At 58.6% G+C, this 16,370-nt stretch overlaps 1 protein-coding gene across 1 annotated transcript in view; it reads left to right on the plus strand.

The window, feature by feature from the left end:
- Positions 1-1,257: 1,257 nt before the first annotated feature.
- The window catches only part of WNT6 (Wnt family member 6), a 30,070-nt gene continuing 14,957 nt past the window's right edge, over positions 1,258-16,370 (plus strand). The window contains exon 1 of the mRNA XM_030579363.1: positions 1,258-1,334. Within this exon, the coding sequence (XP_030435223.1) occupies positions 1,258-1,334 (77 nt within the window). The remainder of the gene's footprint in view (positions 1,335-16,370) is intronic.

Below are 16,370 nucleotides of genomic sequence, written 5' to 3' on the forward strand. Positions count from 1 at the left end.
TCTGCTGGGCTGGGTCTGGGGGGCCAGGCATCACTCCCTGGGCTGGGTCCCTGGGGCTGGGCACCATTCTGCTGGGCTAGGTCCCTGGGGCTGGGAACCACTCTGCTGGGCTGGGTCCCTGGGGCTGGGCACCGCTCTGCCAGGTTGGGTGCTCCCAGTGCCGGGCACCACTCTGCTGGACTGGGGCTGGGGGGCCGGGCACCGCTCTGCCAGTCTGGGCATTCCCAGGGCTGGGCACTCTCTGCCGGGCTGGGTCCAGGGGGCTGGGTACCGCTCTGCCGGGCTGGATCCCAGGGCCGGGCACCCTCTGCCGGGCTGGGTCCATGAGGCCAGGCACCGCTCTGCCAGGCTGGGTCCAGGGGCTGGGCACTGCTCTGCTGGGCTGGGTCCCTGGGGCCAGGCACTGCTCTGCCGGGCTGGGTCTGGGGGCCCGGCACCACTCTGCTGGACTGGGTCCCTGGGGCCGGGCACCGCTCTGCTGGGCTGGGTGCTCTTTGTGCCGGGCACCCTCTGCCAGGCTGGGTCCATGAGGCCGGGCACTGCTCTGCTAGACTGGGCTCTCCTGGAGCTGGGCACCCTCTGCCGGGCTGGGTCCGGGGGGGCCAGCACCGCTCTGCCAGGCTGGGTGCTCCTGGGGCCGGGCACCCTCTGCCGGGCTGGGCGCTCCCGGGGCCGGGCACCCTCTGCCGGGCTGGGTGCTCCTGGGGCCGGGCACCCTCTGCCAGGCTGGGTGCTCCTGGGGCCGGGCACCCTCTGCCGGGCTGGGTGCTCCTGGGGCCGGGCACCCTCTGCCAGGCTGGGTGCTCCTGGAGCTGGGCACCCTCTGCCGGGCTGGGTCCGGGGGGGCCAGCACCGCTCTGCCAGGCTGGGCGCTCCTGGGGCCGGGCACCCTCTGCCGGGCTGGGCGCTCCCGGGGCCGGGCACCCTCTGCCGGGCTGGGCGCTCCCGGGGCCGGGCTGCGCCCTCCGCCCGGCGCGGCTCGGTGCCCCGGGGCTCTGGCTGTCGGCGGCCGATCCCAATCGCTGCGCACCCGGAATTGGCGCTCGCCATCCCGCCCCCCCCGCCCCGTCCCCTCGGGCTCCGGTTTCCTTGGCGGAGGCAGATGTTTTCGCAGCCCGGTCCCTCCCCCTCCGGAGCCGCCTGCGAGCCTGCCCCAGCCCCTGGCTCCGCGCCGCCCGCCCGCCCCAGCCCCGGACCAGGCAGCGGGGACCGCGGGTGGCACCTCGCTGCGCTCTACCTGCGCCCCGCCGGCCCAGGATGCTGCCCCCGTCCCGCACCCAGCTGGGGCTGTTCTTCATCCTGCTCTGCCCCGCCAACATCATCGGGCTCTGGTGGTGAGTAGCCGGGCTCCGGGGGGGCGGCAGCGCGGGCCCCCTCGCCCCAGCCCCGCGGCCAAGGAGCTCTCACCTCCGGGGCGCGGGGAGCGGAGACTCCCAGCCCAGGACCGCGCCGGGGTCATTCCGGAGTCAGACCCGCGCGGCAGGACCCGGGGAGCTAGGCGCGGCTCACCCCGCGACGGGTCGGCGGAGGTTACACACGGGGGCATCGGGTCAGGGACATTTTTCGGGAGGGGAGGGGGAAAGTGGTGTCAGCACATGCAGCTTTACAGCGGATTAAATCGTATCCTGCAAAATCGGAAGCGGAGGGGGGAGTGGAGCATATAAATCTGTGAAAAGACGGGGAGGGGGGATTGCCTCGCTTGCCCCATAGCCCCCGCAGGCACAGCTGCTGGGGAATTACTAGGGTGCTGGGGCGCTACAGGGATATGAGTGGAGTTTCTCAGGGTTTATCCAGCGGCTGGGAGAATTATTCATGGGTGTCGGGCAGGTACTCGGGTGTTGGGGGAGTTACTCGGGCATTGAGGGAGTTACTCTGGTGTTGGGGGAGTTGCTCAGGGTTCACACAGCTGGTAGGGGAGTTACTCGGGCATTAGGGGAGTTACTCTGGTGTTGAGGGAGTTGCTCAGGGTTCACACAGCTGGTAGGGGAGTTACTCGGGCATTAAGGGAGTTACTCTGGCATGGGGGGGTTGCTCAGGGTTCACTCAGCTGGTGGGGGAGTTACTAGGGCATTGAGGGAGTTACTTTGGTGTTGGGGCAGTTACTGGGGCATTGAGGGAGTTACTCTGGTGTTGGGACAGTTACTGGGGCATTGAGGAAGTTACTCTGGTGTTGGGGGAGTTACTTGGGGTTCACACAGCTGGTGGGGGAGTTACTCAGGCATTGAGGGAGTTGGTTGGGTGTTGTGGGAGTTGCTCAGGGTTCACACAGCTGGTAGGGGAGTTACTCGGGCATTAGGGGAGTTACTCAGATGTTAGGGGAGTTATTTGGGTGTTGGTGGTGTTACTCAGGGTTCACACAGCTGGTGGGGGAGTTACTCTGGTGTTGGAGTTGCTCAGGGTTCACACAGCTGGTAGGGGAGTTACTCAGGCATTAGGGGAGTTACTCAGATGTTAGGGGAGTTATTTGGGTGTTGGTGGTGTTACTCAGGGTTCACACAGCTGGTGGGGGAGTTACTCTGGTGTTGGAGTTGCTCAGGGTTCACACAGCTGGTGGGAGAGTTACTCGGGCATTGAGGGAATTACTCTGGTGTTGGGGAGGTTACTCAGGTATTGGAGTTATTCTAGTGTTGAAGGAGTTACTCGAGCATTAGGGGAGTTACTTGGGCATTGAGGGAGTTACTCGAGTGTTAGAGGAGTTACTCGGGTGTTGGGGGGTTGCTCAAGGTTCACACAGCTGGTGGGGGAGTTACTCTAGAGTTGAGGGAGTTACTCAGGCATTGAGGGAGTTACTCTGGTGTTGGGGCAGTTACTCGGGCATTGAGGGAGTTACTCTGGTGCTGGAGCAGTTACTCAGGCATTAGGGGAGTTACTCGGGCATGGGGGGGTGCTCAGGGTTCACTCAGCTGGTGGGGAAGTTACTCGGGCATTGAGGGAGTTACTCTGGTGTTGGGGCAGTTACTCAGGCATTGAGGGAGTTACTCTGGTGTTGGGGGAGTTACTCAGGCGTTGAGGGAGTTACTCTGGCGTTGGGGCATTTACTCAGTCATTGAGGGAGTTACTCTGGTGCTGGGGCAGTTACTCGGGCATTGAGGGAGTTACTCTGGTGTTGGGGCAGTTACCCGGGCCTTGAGGCAGTTACTTTGGTGCTGGGGCAGTTACTCAGGCATTGAGGGAGTTACGCTGGTGCTAGGGCGGTTACTTGGGCATTGAGGGAGTTACTCGAGTGTTAGAGGAGTTACTCGGGTGTTGGGGGGTTGCTCAAGGTTCACACAGTTGGTGGGGGAGTTACTCTAGTGTTGAGGGAGTTACTCAGGCATTGAGGGAGTTACTCTGGTGTTGGGGCAGTTACTCGGGCATTGAGGGAGTTACTCTGGTGCTGGAGCAGTTACTCAGCCATTAGGGGAGTTACTCGGGCATGGGGGGGTGCTCAGGGTTCACTCAGCTGGTGGGGAAGTTACTCGGGCATTGAGGGAGTTACTCTGGTGTTGGGGCAGTTACTCAGTCATTGAGGGAGTTACTCTGGTGCTGGGGCAGTTACTCGGGCATTGAGGGAGTTACTCTGGTGTTGGGGCAGTTACCCGGGCCTTGAGGCAGTTACTTTGGTGCTGGGGCAGTTACTCGGGCATTGAGGGAGTTACGCTGATGCTAGGGCGGTTACTTGGGCATTGAGGGAGTTACTCTGGTGCTTGGGCAGTTACTCGGGCAGTAGGGGAGTTACTCGGGCATTGGGGGGGTGTTCAGGGTTCACTCAGCTGGTGGGAGAGTTACTCAGGCATTGAGGGAGTTACTCTGGTTTTGGGGAGGTTACTCAGGTGTTGAGGGAGTTACTCTGGTGTTGGGGCAGTTACTCGGGCATTGAGGGAGTTACTCTGGTGCTGGGGCTGTTACTCAGGCATTGAGGGAGTTACTCTGGTGTTGGGGCAGTTACTCGGGTGTTGCTGGAGTTACTTGGGCATTGAGGGGGTTGCTCAGGGTTCACTCAGCTGGTGGGGGACCTCCTCAGGGTTCACTCAGCTGGTGGGGGACCTCCTCAGGGTTTATACCGGTGGAGCTGGGGTCAGTCCACGGGCAGTTGGAGGCAGTGGCCTGAGCAGGATGTGAGTAACAACTGTGCAAGGATTTCAGGGTTTGCCCCCCTGGATCGGTGCCTTTGCAAGCCTGGGGCCGTCACAAAGTCCCCTCCCCTCCCTGCTGCTCCTGTCTTCCCTCCAATAAGTCCACTTTAATTAAAAGGCGGGGACTAGCATGAGGCGACCGCCCCCCCCCCCCCGAGACTGCCCTGGGCCGAAGCAGCAGGGACACCCCTCCATTTGTAATGTTGCCTGCATCAAAGGCGCAGCCTGCGAGGCAGGATCCTGGCGGGGGTGGGGGATTCGTGACAGGAGCTGCAGCCGGGACCCAGCCTTGGAAAGCCCAGGGATCTGTCGAAACATGAACTAGTTCAATCCAGGAAGAATTTTGCCGAGCCCGTCTTTATCCACTTTCAAGTGCTTGGATTCCAGCCCCCACCGTGCAGCCCGGGCTATAATTCATGCTCGGAGGCGATTCATCTCCACATTGTCACACTCCCCTGACCCCAAACATAAAGTTTGCCTCCCTGTCTCCCTGCCCTTGCCCTCCTGGCCCACCGCTGGGTCCCCTTCGCCAGGAAAGGGCAGGGTGCAGCCCAGACAGTGGCAGGAAAGTTTGGGAGAAACAGATCCTGGTTTAAAGCAGCAGAGCAGCACTGAAGGATCTGGCCCTTTACTCTGTAGCATTTCAGTAGGACTTACTGTATTTGTCTACTGGGGAAGGAGGCGCTCAAGGGACACATTGGAATTTTGCTGCAGGAGATGGTGTATGGGGCATATAGGTATCGGTGACCATTTACAAGGGCAGGGTGCACGCAGATCCCAGGTATGTAATGGCAAACATTCATTTTCCTGGAGGCAGCCTCTCATGGTGACTGACAGATTTACCTTTTTTCCTCCTGGCTATTTCGCAGTCTGTTGCTTAACGCATTACTCTATCACTTGATCTCAGCTTACCCTTATCATTCTAAGCCTAGCAATGCTAGGCTTCAGCAGAGCCCCTTGAGCTAGCAATGGCAAATGCAAAGCACGCTGGTGCAGCCAGCTCTGGGGAGGAGCACAGCAGCGTGGAACAGTATTCCCAGGCAGAGTATTTCAGATGGCAAGTGATAAGAAATCCTTCATGCCATCGAAACGGCATGAGGGATAAAGTAGACAGAGGGTGAACCAGTGGCCCCATTTAAATCAATGGGCGTTTACCCAGAAGATGACTCCAGTTGGAATTTGGCCAGGAGATCAGACTTAGCACCCACTCTACAAGGGCTCGGATGGTAGCAGGCTGTGGATTTTGTGTCTCATCTAAAAGATGGCTCGTATCATTGCAAGGGGTCATGTTGTGTGTGTTGGCAGTGACGGCGCAGGGAGATTAGGGGAGATTGTAGATCAGGGCGAAGGGTCAGCCAATGTTGTTTTTTCACTGCTTTAAAAAAGAAAAAAGATTTTAATTTAAAAAAATAATCTAATGGCAAACAATGTGCCCAAACAAAACCCCTCAGCATAGAGCCACAAATCGAATTGAGACCGATACACAGCCCATCCTGGGTACTCACTCAGCACTGCAAGGGGAATTTAGTCTGCAGCGAACAGCAGCTGTATGTGAGACTGGATGCTAGAATATAACAATCCTCAGCGAGTGTACGTCAGTCTGGCCCTCCAGGGAAGAACCTGCCCCCCCATCGACACTCTGCCCATGCTTAGATGAAGCTCAGGCTGAGGGGAGCTTTTCCTGCGACTTGTCCCACCACGATCACCCTCTCAGCCCCCAGGGCCCAAGACCACTGCTGCGGCGTCCCAGCTAAAACGTCCTTACTCCCCCCGCCAACCGGGAGACGGTCGCGGTTCCTGCTGTGGATCTCAGCCTGGACGCTCAGAGGAACACCTGGGTTCTCCTCCTCAAATGGTTGTTGAGTTTCAAAGGGCCAGGTCTGTGCTGGGATGTTCCCCGCAGGAGTGATCCCCCCTGCCCCGGCAGTCAGGTGATTAGTGCCCCGAGGGGCAGGTTCAGGCTTTGACAGCACATGTGCCAGGTGCGTGGCCACGGTGGTGTTCCCGGGGCTGAGTTTTATCCTCTGGACGGATTGATAGCGCTTTGTGGGAAGGCAGCGTGGTCCAGTGGATGGAGCACTGAACTAGCCAGTGGCCTATTTCTGCTTCTGTCCCAGACCTGCGCAAGCCCCCACCCCACTCTGGGTCTCTGTTTCTCCTCCCATCATTTCTCTGCCTGGTGTATTTACACTAGAATCCCTTCAGGGCGGTGACTGTCTGTCCAGCCCCTAGCACAGGGGCACTGATCTTGGCTGGCTACTGTGACTGTGGACAATGGTTTAGCTAGGCCAGAAAATGAAGGCCCCAGGGCTTTTCTCCCACTGCCAGGTGGCCTGCCCCACTCCCCCCTGGCTGATTCCGTTGGCTGATGAAACACAGGGGGAAATGGGAGCATGTTTTTTTAAAAAGTGTCCCGCCCCCGCCCCCCCCAACATGCAGTTTGCTTTCAAGACAGTGGGAGAGGCCACCCAATGAAATCAACATGGGCTGAGCCAGTTGTCAGACAGGTGCTGTCTGTCTCGCTGCCTCCTACTGTCACAATCCCTCGGTGCAGCGCACCCCCTGGATTGAAGCGGTTTGTGGTTTGCTTCGGCAGCTCTCAGCACCCCCACTGTACAAAGTGAGCCAGCAGCCCTGATTTGCAGCGGGATTTTACCAGGGCCAGCGAGCAGGCATGGAATTGCATGCTGAGCGACAGCAGAGACTGGTCCCACCTTCTTTGAAAGAGGGTTTTTACCTCCAGTACCCATCCCGCTCCGGGGCTTGTTCGCGGGGAGGCTGTGGGGCCGTCCCAGGGCTGTGCAGGAGACGAGCGGTCGGGGCAGGTTTCTCCTGACAAAATGAAGCAAATCACTCTGAGTAACTCAGACTAACTAGAACAGGTCCCTCGGTGAGGGGGAAAAGTTCCCCTTGTTCTCCGGCTTACTTCCCCCTCCTTCCCTTCAATGGCGAGTTCTTCTGGTCCTGCTCTCCAGCTCCCTGAACTCTGCAGGTCACAGAGAGGTCAGTCATGATGGGGTTAATTATAGGTGCTCCCAGGTGTGGGACTCGGACTGCTCCGAATGATCTCATGTACTGGGTGTGCTGGGTGCTGGGTGTCCCCCTCTCATAGTGCTGGGTGTTGGGGGTCCCCCTCCCCTGGCTGAACCCTCTCCTGAAAACCAGCCCTTTCATCTCTCGTCCCCGCCCCCCTCGGTTCTCTTCAGTCTGCTCCTTTACTTGCTGCACCTCACACTGGACTGAATTCCCCCCCAGGTGTAAACCCAAAGGCGCAAGCGACTTCAATCAGCGCGGGAGCTGCAGATCAGTGACCCCCCCGGAACATCCCGACTCCATCGCTGGGTCACCTGGACCATCGCACACGTGTGCGGCTGTACTGGGGTCTGGAGATGACTAGGAAGGGCAGGGCGGGGGCCATGGGGAAAGTCACAAGACACGGACACGCAAACTTGGTTTTTCAGTAGCTCAGAAAAGGTTCAATTTGGGCTTAGGGCAAGATTCAGATCAGTTCTTATTTTATCCAAGCCCCTTTGCCTGGCCTGTAATGTACATGTCAAATACCTGTGTTCATGTACACGCCTTCTACACGCCAACAGTCACCTGTCTCAGATAAGCATCGATCCATTTGTTTCACCTGAACACGTTCCCCCAGCTCCCATCTTTCTTCTCTCTCACACACAGATTCTCCATTTCTGACCCTTGCAGACAGACAAACACAGGTGTACACATAAGAGCTGCAACCCTCAAGTTAAAGCTGCCCCAAGTGTGCTTGGTCCAAATTCGGCTCTCGTTTACCTGAGGACAAATCAGGAGCAGGTCCACTGGAGTGAATTCTGATCTGGATCTAGAGCAATGCAGCACCATCTGCACCCAGTTTAGAGTCATGCGTAACTTTACAGCACTTTCAACCTCAGGCTGAGATTTTCCAGGCCTGCTCTTACCCTGGGGGTGAAGTTTTGGGGAAATGTTGATTCTGTGAAAGAAACACACTTCCCATTGGATCTGAAAATCCTGGTGATCTGTTTTTAAACAGCTCAGCTCTTCGGAGTATTGTGTTTGGGCCTTCACTGTGCTGGGTGCTGCACCACCCCGGAATAACAGCCGGGGCTCACAGCAGGTTGGCTGGGGCTGAAATTAGTCCTGGGAAAAGCTTTGGAGTATTGTGGTTCACTTGGGTTGTGATGTACAAACGTGTGTTGAGAACTAGGCAAACAGTGCTTTTGCTGCTCCAAAAGAGGGCAGAGTTAAGGTTATACTCAGCAAGGTCAGCATTTCTTATCTTCCATGCTACTTGATGTTGTCCCAGCATAGCGTCGGTGCGTGCTGCCTACCTGTGGCCATGACATAGCTATGAGAACCAACAGGGCCATGTGACAGGGTTTACTACATCCTTTCCCAGGGTGTCATGCCCTGGGACTCACCAACACTTTGCCCCTCATCTGTCTCAGCTGGGTTTCAACACAACAGAGCTCCGTCCAGCGGAGGATCTCGCCCTCACTACTTGGTGATCCCGCTGGGCTTCAGACCACTGGGAGAAGGACGTTCCTGGCTTTGCAGTGGGATGCAGTGTGCTTGTTTCTAGCCCTGCAAGTCCCAAGCAAGAAGGCCCAGCAGTCTAGAAAAGTGACTACTGGCCCCTTCTAGAGGCACTGATGGCTCTGCGAAGCCCTGCACAGCTGGACTCAGGGCAGCTAAGGCATCATATTGATTATCTGCATTCCAGTAGAACCTGGAGCCCCCAACCCAGGCCACGCTGCCATTGTGCTGGGTGCTGCACGTACCTGGGCCCAGAGAGCGGCCAGGCGAGACAGGCAAAGGGCGTGAGGAGAAAGGAAGGACTTCTCCCCATTTCACAGGTTGGGAACCAAGGAGCAGGGTCCATGACATCTACAGGGCCACGGGCAGAATGAGGACTGGCGTGCCAGTCCACTGCCTAAGCTGTGAGCCGAGCCGTCCTCTCTCCTGCCTGTACAATGGAGGGGCACAGACAAAAGAGCCCCGCTAACCTTTGCAGATGTCGGCGCCATTGTACATGGGCCTCCCTGTGAGTGGCACAGCCAGGCACCTCTCACACGGCGTGGGAAGGGTCCGTGCGGAGCCGCTCGCCTGACCTCCTGCACAGACACCCCCCATCCCCACTGGAGGTGTGCTAGTGTCATGGGGGATGGGGGGCTGGTAGATACAGACTCTCACTTGCTCCAGCAGGTCCAGTTAAGAACGCCGCCATCATCAAACCCACAGACCCGATACCACGGTGAGGGGCAACTTAATACAACCCCTAGATGGAGACAGGCCACCTGGCTACACACCCTTTCCCGAGGCAGGGCACAGTGGAGGAGGCGATCCCAGGCTGGCAGTCCCAGTTGGTGAACTCCACCTTGGCCGCACTAGCTAAGGGTTGAGACGGTTGTCACCGGGTCCTGGTGTCCAGCCGTTCTCCACACACAGTCCTGCTGGCAGCACCTGGATCCTAGAGGCACCCAGCCCTGAGTATCCATCCTGCTGCGGGCTGCTGAGCTCGCAGGTTAGCATGCAGGGTGGCAGAGCTGGACAGGGCAGATCAGCGCCGGAAGGAGGAGGATTCTAACAGGGACAGACGCAGAGTGATGCCCAGGGGGCAGGAGGGCGTGTTGTCCCTTTTCTTGGGTCCAGCCCATGACAAACCCCGTGCCCTGTGCCCCCTGGACTAACACTGCTACCAGCTTGTGCCAAGCTTCTGCATACGGAGCATAACCATCACCTTCGCCCTCTCCTCTGGACACGGCCCATCGGAGGCACGAGATGTGTGTTGGCCAACCTGAGTCACCGGGTGACTCCTGGCCTCCGCTTCCTCACCCCCTGCTCCTTCTTAGTCTCTTACCCTCCGCCTGGCATTGTCTCTCCTGTTCCCACACACGCTCATCAGGGCGGGGCTGCTGGCCTGGCACCTGGGCTGTAGTGTGCCCAGCACACGGGGAGGTGCTGAATAAATACCCAGTGGAATTGCTCAGAAAGGGACCAGCCCCCTGGCCATCGTGCAGCCGAGCTCCCCGGACTCAGCTCCTTTCACATCTCCTCCGGAGGCAGCCTCTCCAAGCCCTAAGGAGCTCTGGGGTGACGGAGTGCCGAGTGGGGAGGATTGGGCACCAGCCAGAGACCCCGCAGAGCCCTGTACAGAGCGGCTCTGCACCCTCCTGTATCCACCTGAAAGGACGGGGCAGATGGGAACCTGGCCAATCTGGGGCCAGCTAAGGACCCCAACTCTTGAGGAAAGTGGAGCCCCACAACCCCATTCATCTAGGAGGAGAGGAAGATTATGATTATTGGCACATGGTTTGGGGAAGAGCCTTGGGAGGATGGACTGTCACCGTCACCATGGGCTTCAGTATCCCTGTTGGCCAGCTGGACAGGAGGCAGGCATCTCTATGTCCTGTTACTCACTTGCACGTGTCCTCCTGGTTTGCACGAGCAGCCAGGGTCCACGTGCACCATGCTTTCACGGTGGCGTTTTGTGAGCGTGACTCAGCACTCAGAACGCGGCGGAGAGAAGGAAAACAGACGGGATCAGAGAAGGGTCCATCCAGCTTAGTGCCCAGCCCCAGCCTCTTCAGAGCAACAGGCCCTCTACTGCCCCTTTCTGGGACAAACTGCCTGGGGGGGCAGGTTCCTCCTAAGCCCATAAAATGAGAGACTCACGACTGACGCTGGAGGGACTGTCCCACTGGTCATCGGTCTTATCTTATCCGCGTTTGGATCTGCTCTTGAATCCTGCTAAGCCCTTGGCTTCCATGATAACCTGTGGAACTCACTGCCACTAGGTAAGCACCAGTGTGAGAATATCAACCCTTTTATCCACTTTTAATTTGGTGCCTCTCGCATTCATTGCATGTTCCCTTGTTCTCTCAGGAGAGAGAATGAATAGCCACCCCGATCTACCTTTTCTAGCTTCTAGAAGATGCATGTTCTAGTGGGTTTGAGCGGGTGAGCCTGTGATCCAGGACTCTGAGTTGTACCCCTTGCTTAGGGTAAAGGTATTCTTCCCAGGGTGCTTAATCCATAGGATTAGGAGCCCCCGATTTGCTGCATGATTTTATTTAAATCACTAAAATTGCCCCATGCCTCAGTTTCCCCCTCCATAAAATGGGGGCAATAATACTCAAGCCACAGGGCTTAAGTGATGACTATTTGTGAAGAGCTTCAAGCATCTCAGACGGAAGGCGCTATTGGCAGGAGCTGCTGGATTTTAGTCCAAGTGATGATTTGCCAGTAGGATGAGTCACCAGCCACGTGACTTTTCAGCCAGTTGTGTAAGTGCACGCACGTGACCTGCAGTGAGACATATTCCAGTTAGCTCCTTCCTCACAACTGCCTTGCGTGTAAAGAAATGCAGCTGGCAGAGCGGTCCCTAGATTAAGGAGCACATGGGAGCGAGCCAGTCATTCCAGAGGGCTCCTTGCAGGCCGACGGGGCTTCTGAACCGCCGGACGCAGCCCAGGGGACGATCAAGCCAACCCAGCCTGCTGTGATGCCAGTTCGGGCAACAGTGTCGAGGGTGCATTGGGCTCCCCAGGCTCCTCCCACATCTCATGCAATTAGACACGTCGGCCACGTGTCCCTCTCCCGCCTCGTCCGGCGCTATGACCAGAGGGGGCTAGGAGACCCAGCAGGGGTCTGTGATGCCGGGCGCTGGCTGGAGTCTCGGTGCTGCCGGGATGGAGGGTTCTCCAGGGAGCTGGGGCGGCAGGAGCAGAGGAGCCACCTTCAAGGGAGGAGGGCACAGCGGAAGCCATCAGAACCCCCTATGTGATGGGAGGGGACCCGACTGTCCCGTGTGGGCCCAGCTCCACCAGCGTCCCCATCACTCTGGCCTGGAACTCCAGGGACCTGTCTTTGGCACATCCCGGCCTGACTAGGCCTCGCTGCTGCTTCTCCATAAGATGAGACTGTGCACTCCAGCCCCAGCCGTCTTTGGGTCCCACCTTGGCTCCCTAGGAACTGCACCTGGTAGGGGCACGGATCGTCTCCCTCCCCCAGCACTGCAGCCACATAGCCTTCCCCTTCAAACCCCTACCCCGGCTCCCCCATCTCACAGTCACGTATTCCCGCCCCCCCTGCCTCGCTCCGATATTCATCCGCTTCTCCACCACCACCCCAGGCCTTGTCCCCGGTGGCCTCTCTCGCCAGACGCCCTGCCTGAATATGGCACCTCTCGCCTCGCCTAGACTCACGTCTGCCACGTGTCCACCAGCCATTAGCCAGCTGCTCTTGCCATGGTCGATTGTCCGCAGACCTGGCAGCAGCACCGACAGCGCCAGTTGCCTGCCACTTGCATTTTCAGACCCTGCCATCAGTTGCTTATCACTCTGCCAGATTTTACCAAGTCTGGCTGGAAGTTCTCCATGCTGGGCCTCTGCTTCCGGCTGAAATTCTGGGGAATGTTTTAGCAAGAAATGACTCAGCCGGTGCCAAGCACAAGATCAGAGGGTTAGACTAAGATTGCCCCGTTTCACAGACAATTCTTGGAGCTGTTTGGTTGGAGATGCGCTAACACCTCCATGCTTTGGAGCAGGGGCTTGCAATTTGGTGTTGGGGGAGGAGAGAATGTGCCTTGGTGTCAGAGATCTGCCTTTTGCTATCGTAGTGAAAATCCACTAAAATTTGGTCCAGACTTTGGAAAGAAACCTGTTTGCATATGCTCAGTAGAGACTTGTTAGCATTTGACAGCTAAATTCTCCGAAGCGTCCGTCTGCACTGAGCATGCTCCAGCCCCACGGCTCCTACACCAGACCAGAGAGCCCAGGCAACCTCCCCACAGCGCGCCTGAGAACGCTCCAGCCCAGGCTGTAGGGCTGAGCAAGACTTTCCCTGCAATTGCTCCTCTCGGTGCTGGGTCTCAGAGGCGGTGCCAGCTGTGCAGAGCGGCGAGGGGCAGAGACAGGCTGCAGTGTGGTGCTGGGTGGGGCCCAGGGGTATGGGGGAGGGATAGCTCAGAGGGTCGAGCATTGGCCTGCTAAACCTAGGGTTATAAATTCAATCCCTGAGGGGGCCATTTAGGGATCTGGAGCAAAAATCTGTCTGGGGATTGATCCTGCTTTGAGCAGGGGGGTTGGACTAGATACCTCCTGAGGTCCCCTTCCAACCCTGCTAGTCTATGAGTCTATGCTGGAGAAGGAGGCAGCCCCACTCAAACGCAGCAGGGACTGGGATTGGGGTAAAGGGTTGATTGGGCCAGGTAGCCTGGACTGGGGAGAAACTGGGCGTGATGGGGCTGAGCTGGCTGGGGCAGGTTCCTGGGGCCGGTCACCTAGAATTCCCAGCTCATGGCCTGTCTCCTCCCTCAGACGCACCAGCAGCCTTTGCTCTGCCCTGCCCTAGCTTTGGGCTTTGCAGCCTCGACACCGTTCTTCTCCTGTCGGTTGTGTCGTGCAGTACGGTGAACCTGGCTAAGCAGATTGCAGGCCCCTCTCCTACTCTCTCTGCTGGTTCGTGAGCTGGCTGGGGCAGGGACCATGTCTTCCCAGGCCGCCTACGGCGCTGCTGGGCAATGAATAAATATTTCTGTGTGTGCTTGTCAGGAGTCTGCCCCCCCCCCCCCAGAGATCTGGCTGGATTGGGGGAATTTAGCATTCACGAGAGACGTACCACTCCCCACACAGCTCTGCCAATGCCCCTCAATCCCGACCTGCAGCCCCTGCTAGCCCAGCCCCCTCCCCCCCACGCCTGATAATGTACCAACTTCCTGACCTGTAGCAGCAATAGCATCCAACACTCGGGAGTCCCTGAGCAGATATGGGGAAATAGTGCCCAGCTGGTGGGCAATTTCTGCTGGGGATGAGGCTGGGACTCTCTGGCGCCAATTGTGACCAAAGTCACGGTGGGAAGCCTGCATCCGAGCCGCAGGGCTAGTTCCTGAGTCACAGGGCTAGCCCCCAAGCCGCAGGGCTAGCCCCCTAACCTCCGGCAGCCCCTCAGCCCTTGATGGCCGAGATCCCCAGGTGCTGAGCACAGCAGGGGCCTAGGAGCAGGAAGGATTAGTCTGTGTTTTGCAGGTCAGCCTGGAGAGGCGACCCCATCAGAACTCCCCAAGTGCCCGAAAGCTTCCCATTGGCTTCAGCGGGCCCCTCGCTGGGCTGCCTCAGCAGCAGGATAAGAACCAGGAGGCTGCTTGGGTTAGCAGACAGATGTGCCTCAGTTTCCCCCTCTGTTCCAGGGATGACAATGCTTTCAGTGCCTTGGGTCATTGGCACAAGTTACCAGGAGGTCTGGGGGATTCTCTGGCCCTTTATAACCCCAACGGGATGTGTGTCCAAGGGATCTGCTCCAGGAATGACTTTGGGGCAGTTCTGTGGCTGGTGTCGTACAGCAGGTCAGTCTAGATGATCACCAGGGTCCCTCTGGCCTGGGAATCTAGGGCTCTGTGCTGAACCAGTGACGGGGCCCAGGAATGGCAGGGAGTGGGGTCAGTCCTTAAAAGGGAAAAACGGGCCAATGACCACGTGTGGTGCAACACCAACATCCCCTGCTGCTTCCTGACAGAGCCAAAACCCCAGGCAAAAAGCAGCCGAGTTGCCGGATTTTGTTCCCCTCAATGCCCCCTGCAGGGCACGAGATCCACTTTCACGTCCCAGCCTGTGTTTGCGTTGCTGTGAGCTGTGACGCAGCTGCTGCCTTCTGCCCCAGAGGTAGCTGCATCTCCACAGTGAGCGGAGGGGCTCCAGTGGTGATCAGTGCTCGGTAAACGCCCAGGACTGAGAGATCGCTCGGCAGCCTGTGTACAGCGATACGAGCTAATGCTGGCAGTTCTGGTGAGTGAAGCAGCCGGGCAGGGCCCAAGCCAAGAACAGAAGCTGCAGCGGCGGGGCTCGGCAGGGCCTGGCGGGGCTCGGCAGGGCCTGGTGGGGCTGTTTCCCTGCTCCCGGGGCATCATCCCAACCCTGCTCATTCCTGAGCGGGTTCCCTCACCGGGGCAGGGGGAGGAGTGGCCGAGAGGCGGGGGCAGGACGCAGTAATTACAGATCCCCCCGGGTTCGGAGGGGAGCAAGCTCAGGCAGACCAGGCTGCAGCGGAGGAGCCCTCGCCAAAGCAGTAGCAGTTTGGCAGCATTTTTCTCGCCCTCCCGCACGCCCCCCCCCCTTAAAAGGAAAACAACTCGCTGGAGCCCAGCGAGGTCCCCTTGCGAGAGGCAGGAGCCCAGCGGAAATGAATACTGCAGCACGGCTTATGCCGGGGCCGTCTGGGCAGCGGGAGGGAGGGCACGGCCTGAGGAGGGGGGAGAAGGCAGGCAGTGGGGCAGCTGAGCAGAAGGGGGGCAGTCCTGGGCTCTGCACCAAGGGCCGGGGGGTAGGCACGCCAGGGGCCCGAAGCCCCCAGTGCTTGCTGGGCTGTGCATTTCCCGCCCCTCCGGCCCAGCAGGCCGGGGTGAGCTGCAGTTCGGCATTTGATCCAACGGCCCTCAGGCTTGTTCATCATTTTTCGCTGAGTACAAAGAGTCCTCACTTAATGAAAGTCCGGGCCCCACCGGCTCCGCCAGCCACGCCTCAGAGAGACCCTGCCAATCGCCAGAGTACCTCGTCCCCTGGCACTCTCTGGAGCGGTGCAGCTCTGGGGATGTGAAGCCCAGAGAGACCACGGCCCAGAGAGGAACGGGAAGGAGCAGCTTGTGGGTCTAGTGCAGAGTCAGGGGACGGGGTCCTAGTCCGGGCTCAGAAGCCACAGACTGAGGGTGGTACGCGATAGGGCAGGCTTGAGGGCCTCACTCCCCCTCTGTGTGCCTCAGTTTCCCCATCTGGAAGCCCTGGGCTGTGATACCCTTGCCCCGTGTTGGGGAGGTGGGTCACTGTGAGAGAGGCTGGGAGAGGGCAGGGTACCGCAAGTGGGTCTGTCCGCACACTGCTGCCCTCTGCTGGATGGAATCAGAATGGCGCCGCCGCGGATCATGGGCCCTGCACACGGGGAGTCGCTAATGCAGGAGAGATGCTTATACAAGACACTAGCCCTCTTCCTGCCCGGGCATCCCGTGGAGGAGTCGGGGTCAACCACGTTGCCCTCCCACAGGCCTGTACAGCACTGGTGAGAGGCAGCGGCCACACTCCACCTCAGAGGTGGCTGCATTTTACTGAGCACAGGAGTGATGGTTAGTTTGTGAAGCATGTTGGGGGTCTTTGGATCCCTAGCGAGGGAAGAGCAGCCCTGCTTTTGGGAGTTAAAGGAGCTAGAGATGTATATACATTGGCCAGACCCCCCGGGGGACTCAGCAGGTTCTTATGTCTCCGGTGC

The sequence above is a fragment of the Gopherus evgoodei genome, chromosome 11 (assembly GCF_007399415.2).
Source record: "Gopherus evgoodei ecotype Sinaloan lineage chromosome 11, rGopEvg1_v1.p, whole genome shotgun sequence".
Lineage (NCBI taxonomy): Eukaryota > Metazoa > Chordata > Testudines > Testudinidae > Gopherus > Gopherus evgoodei.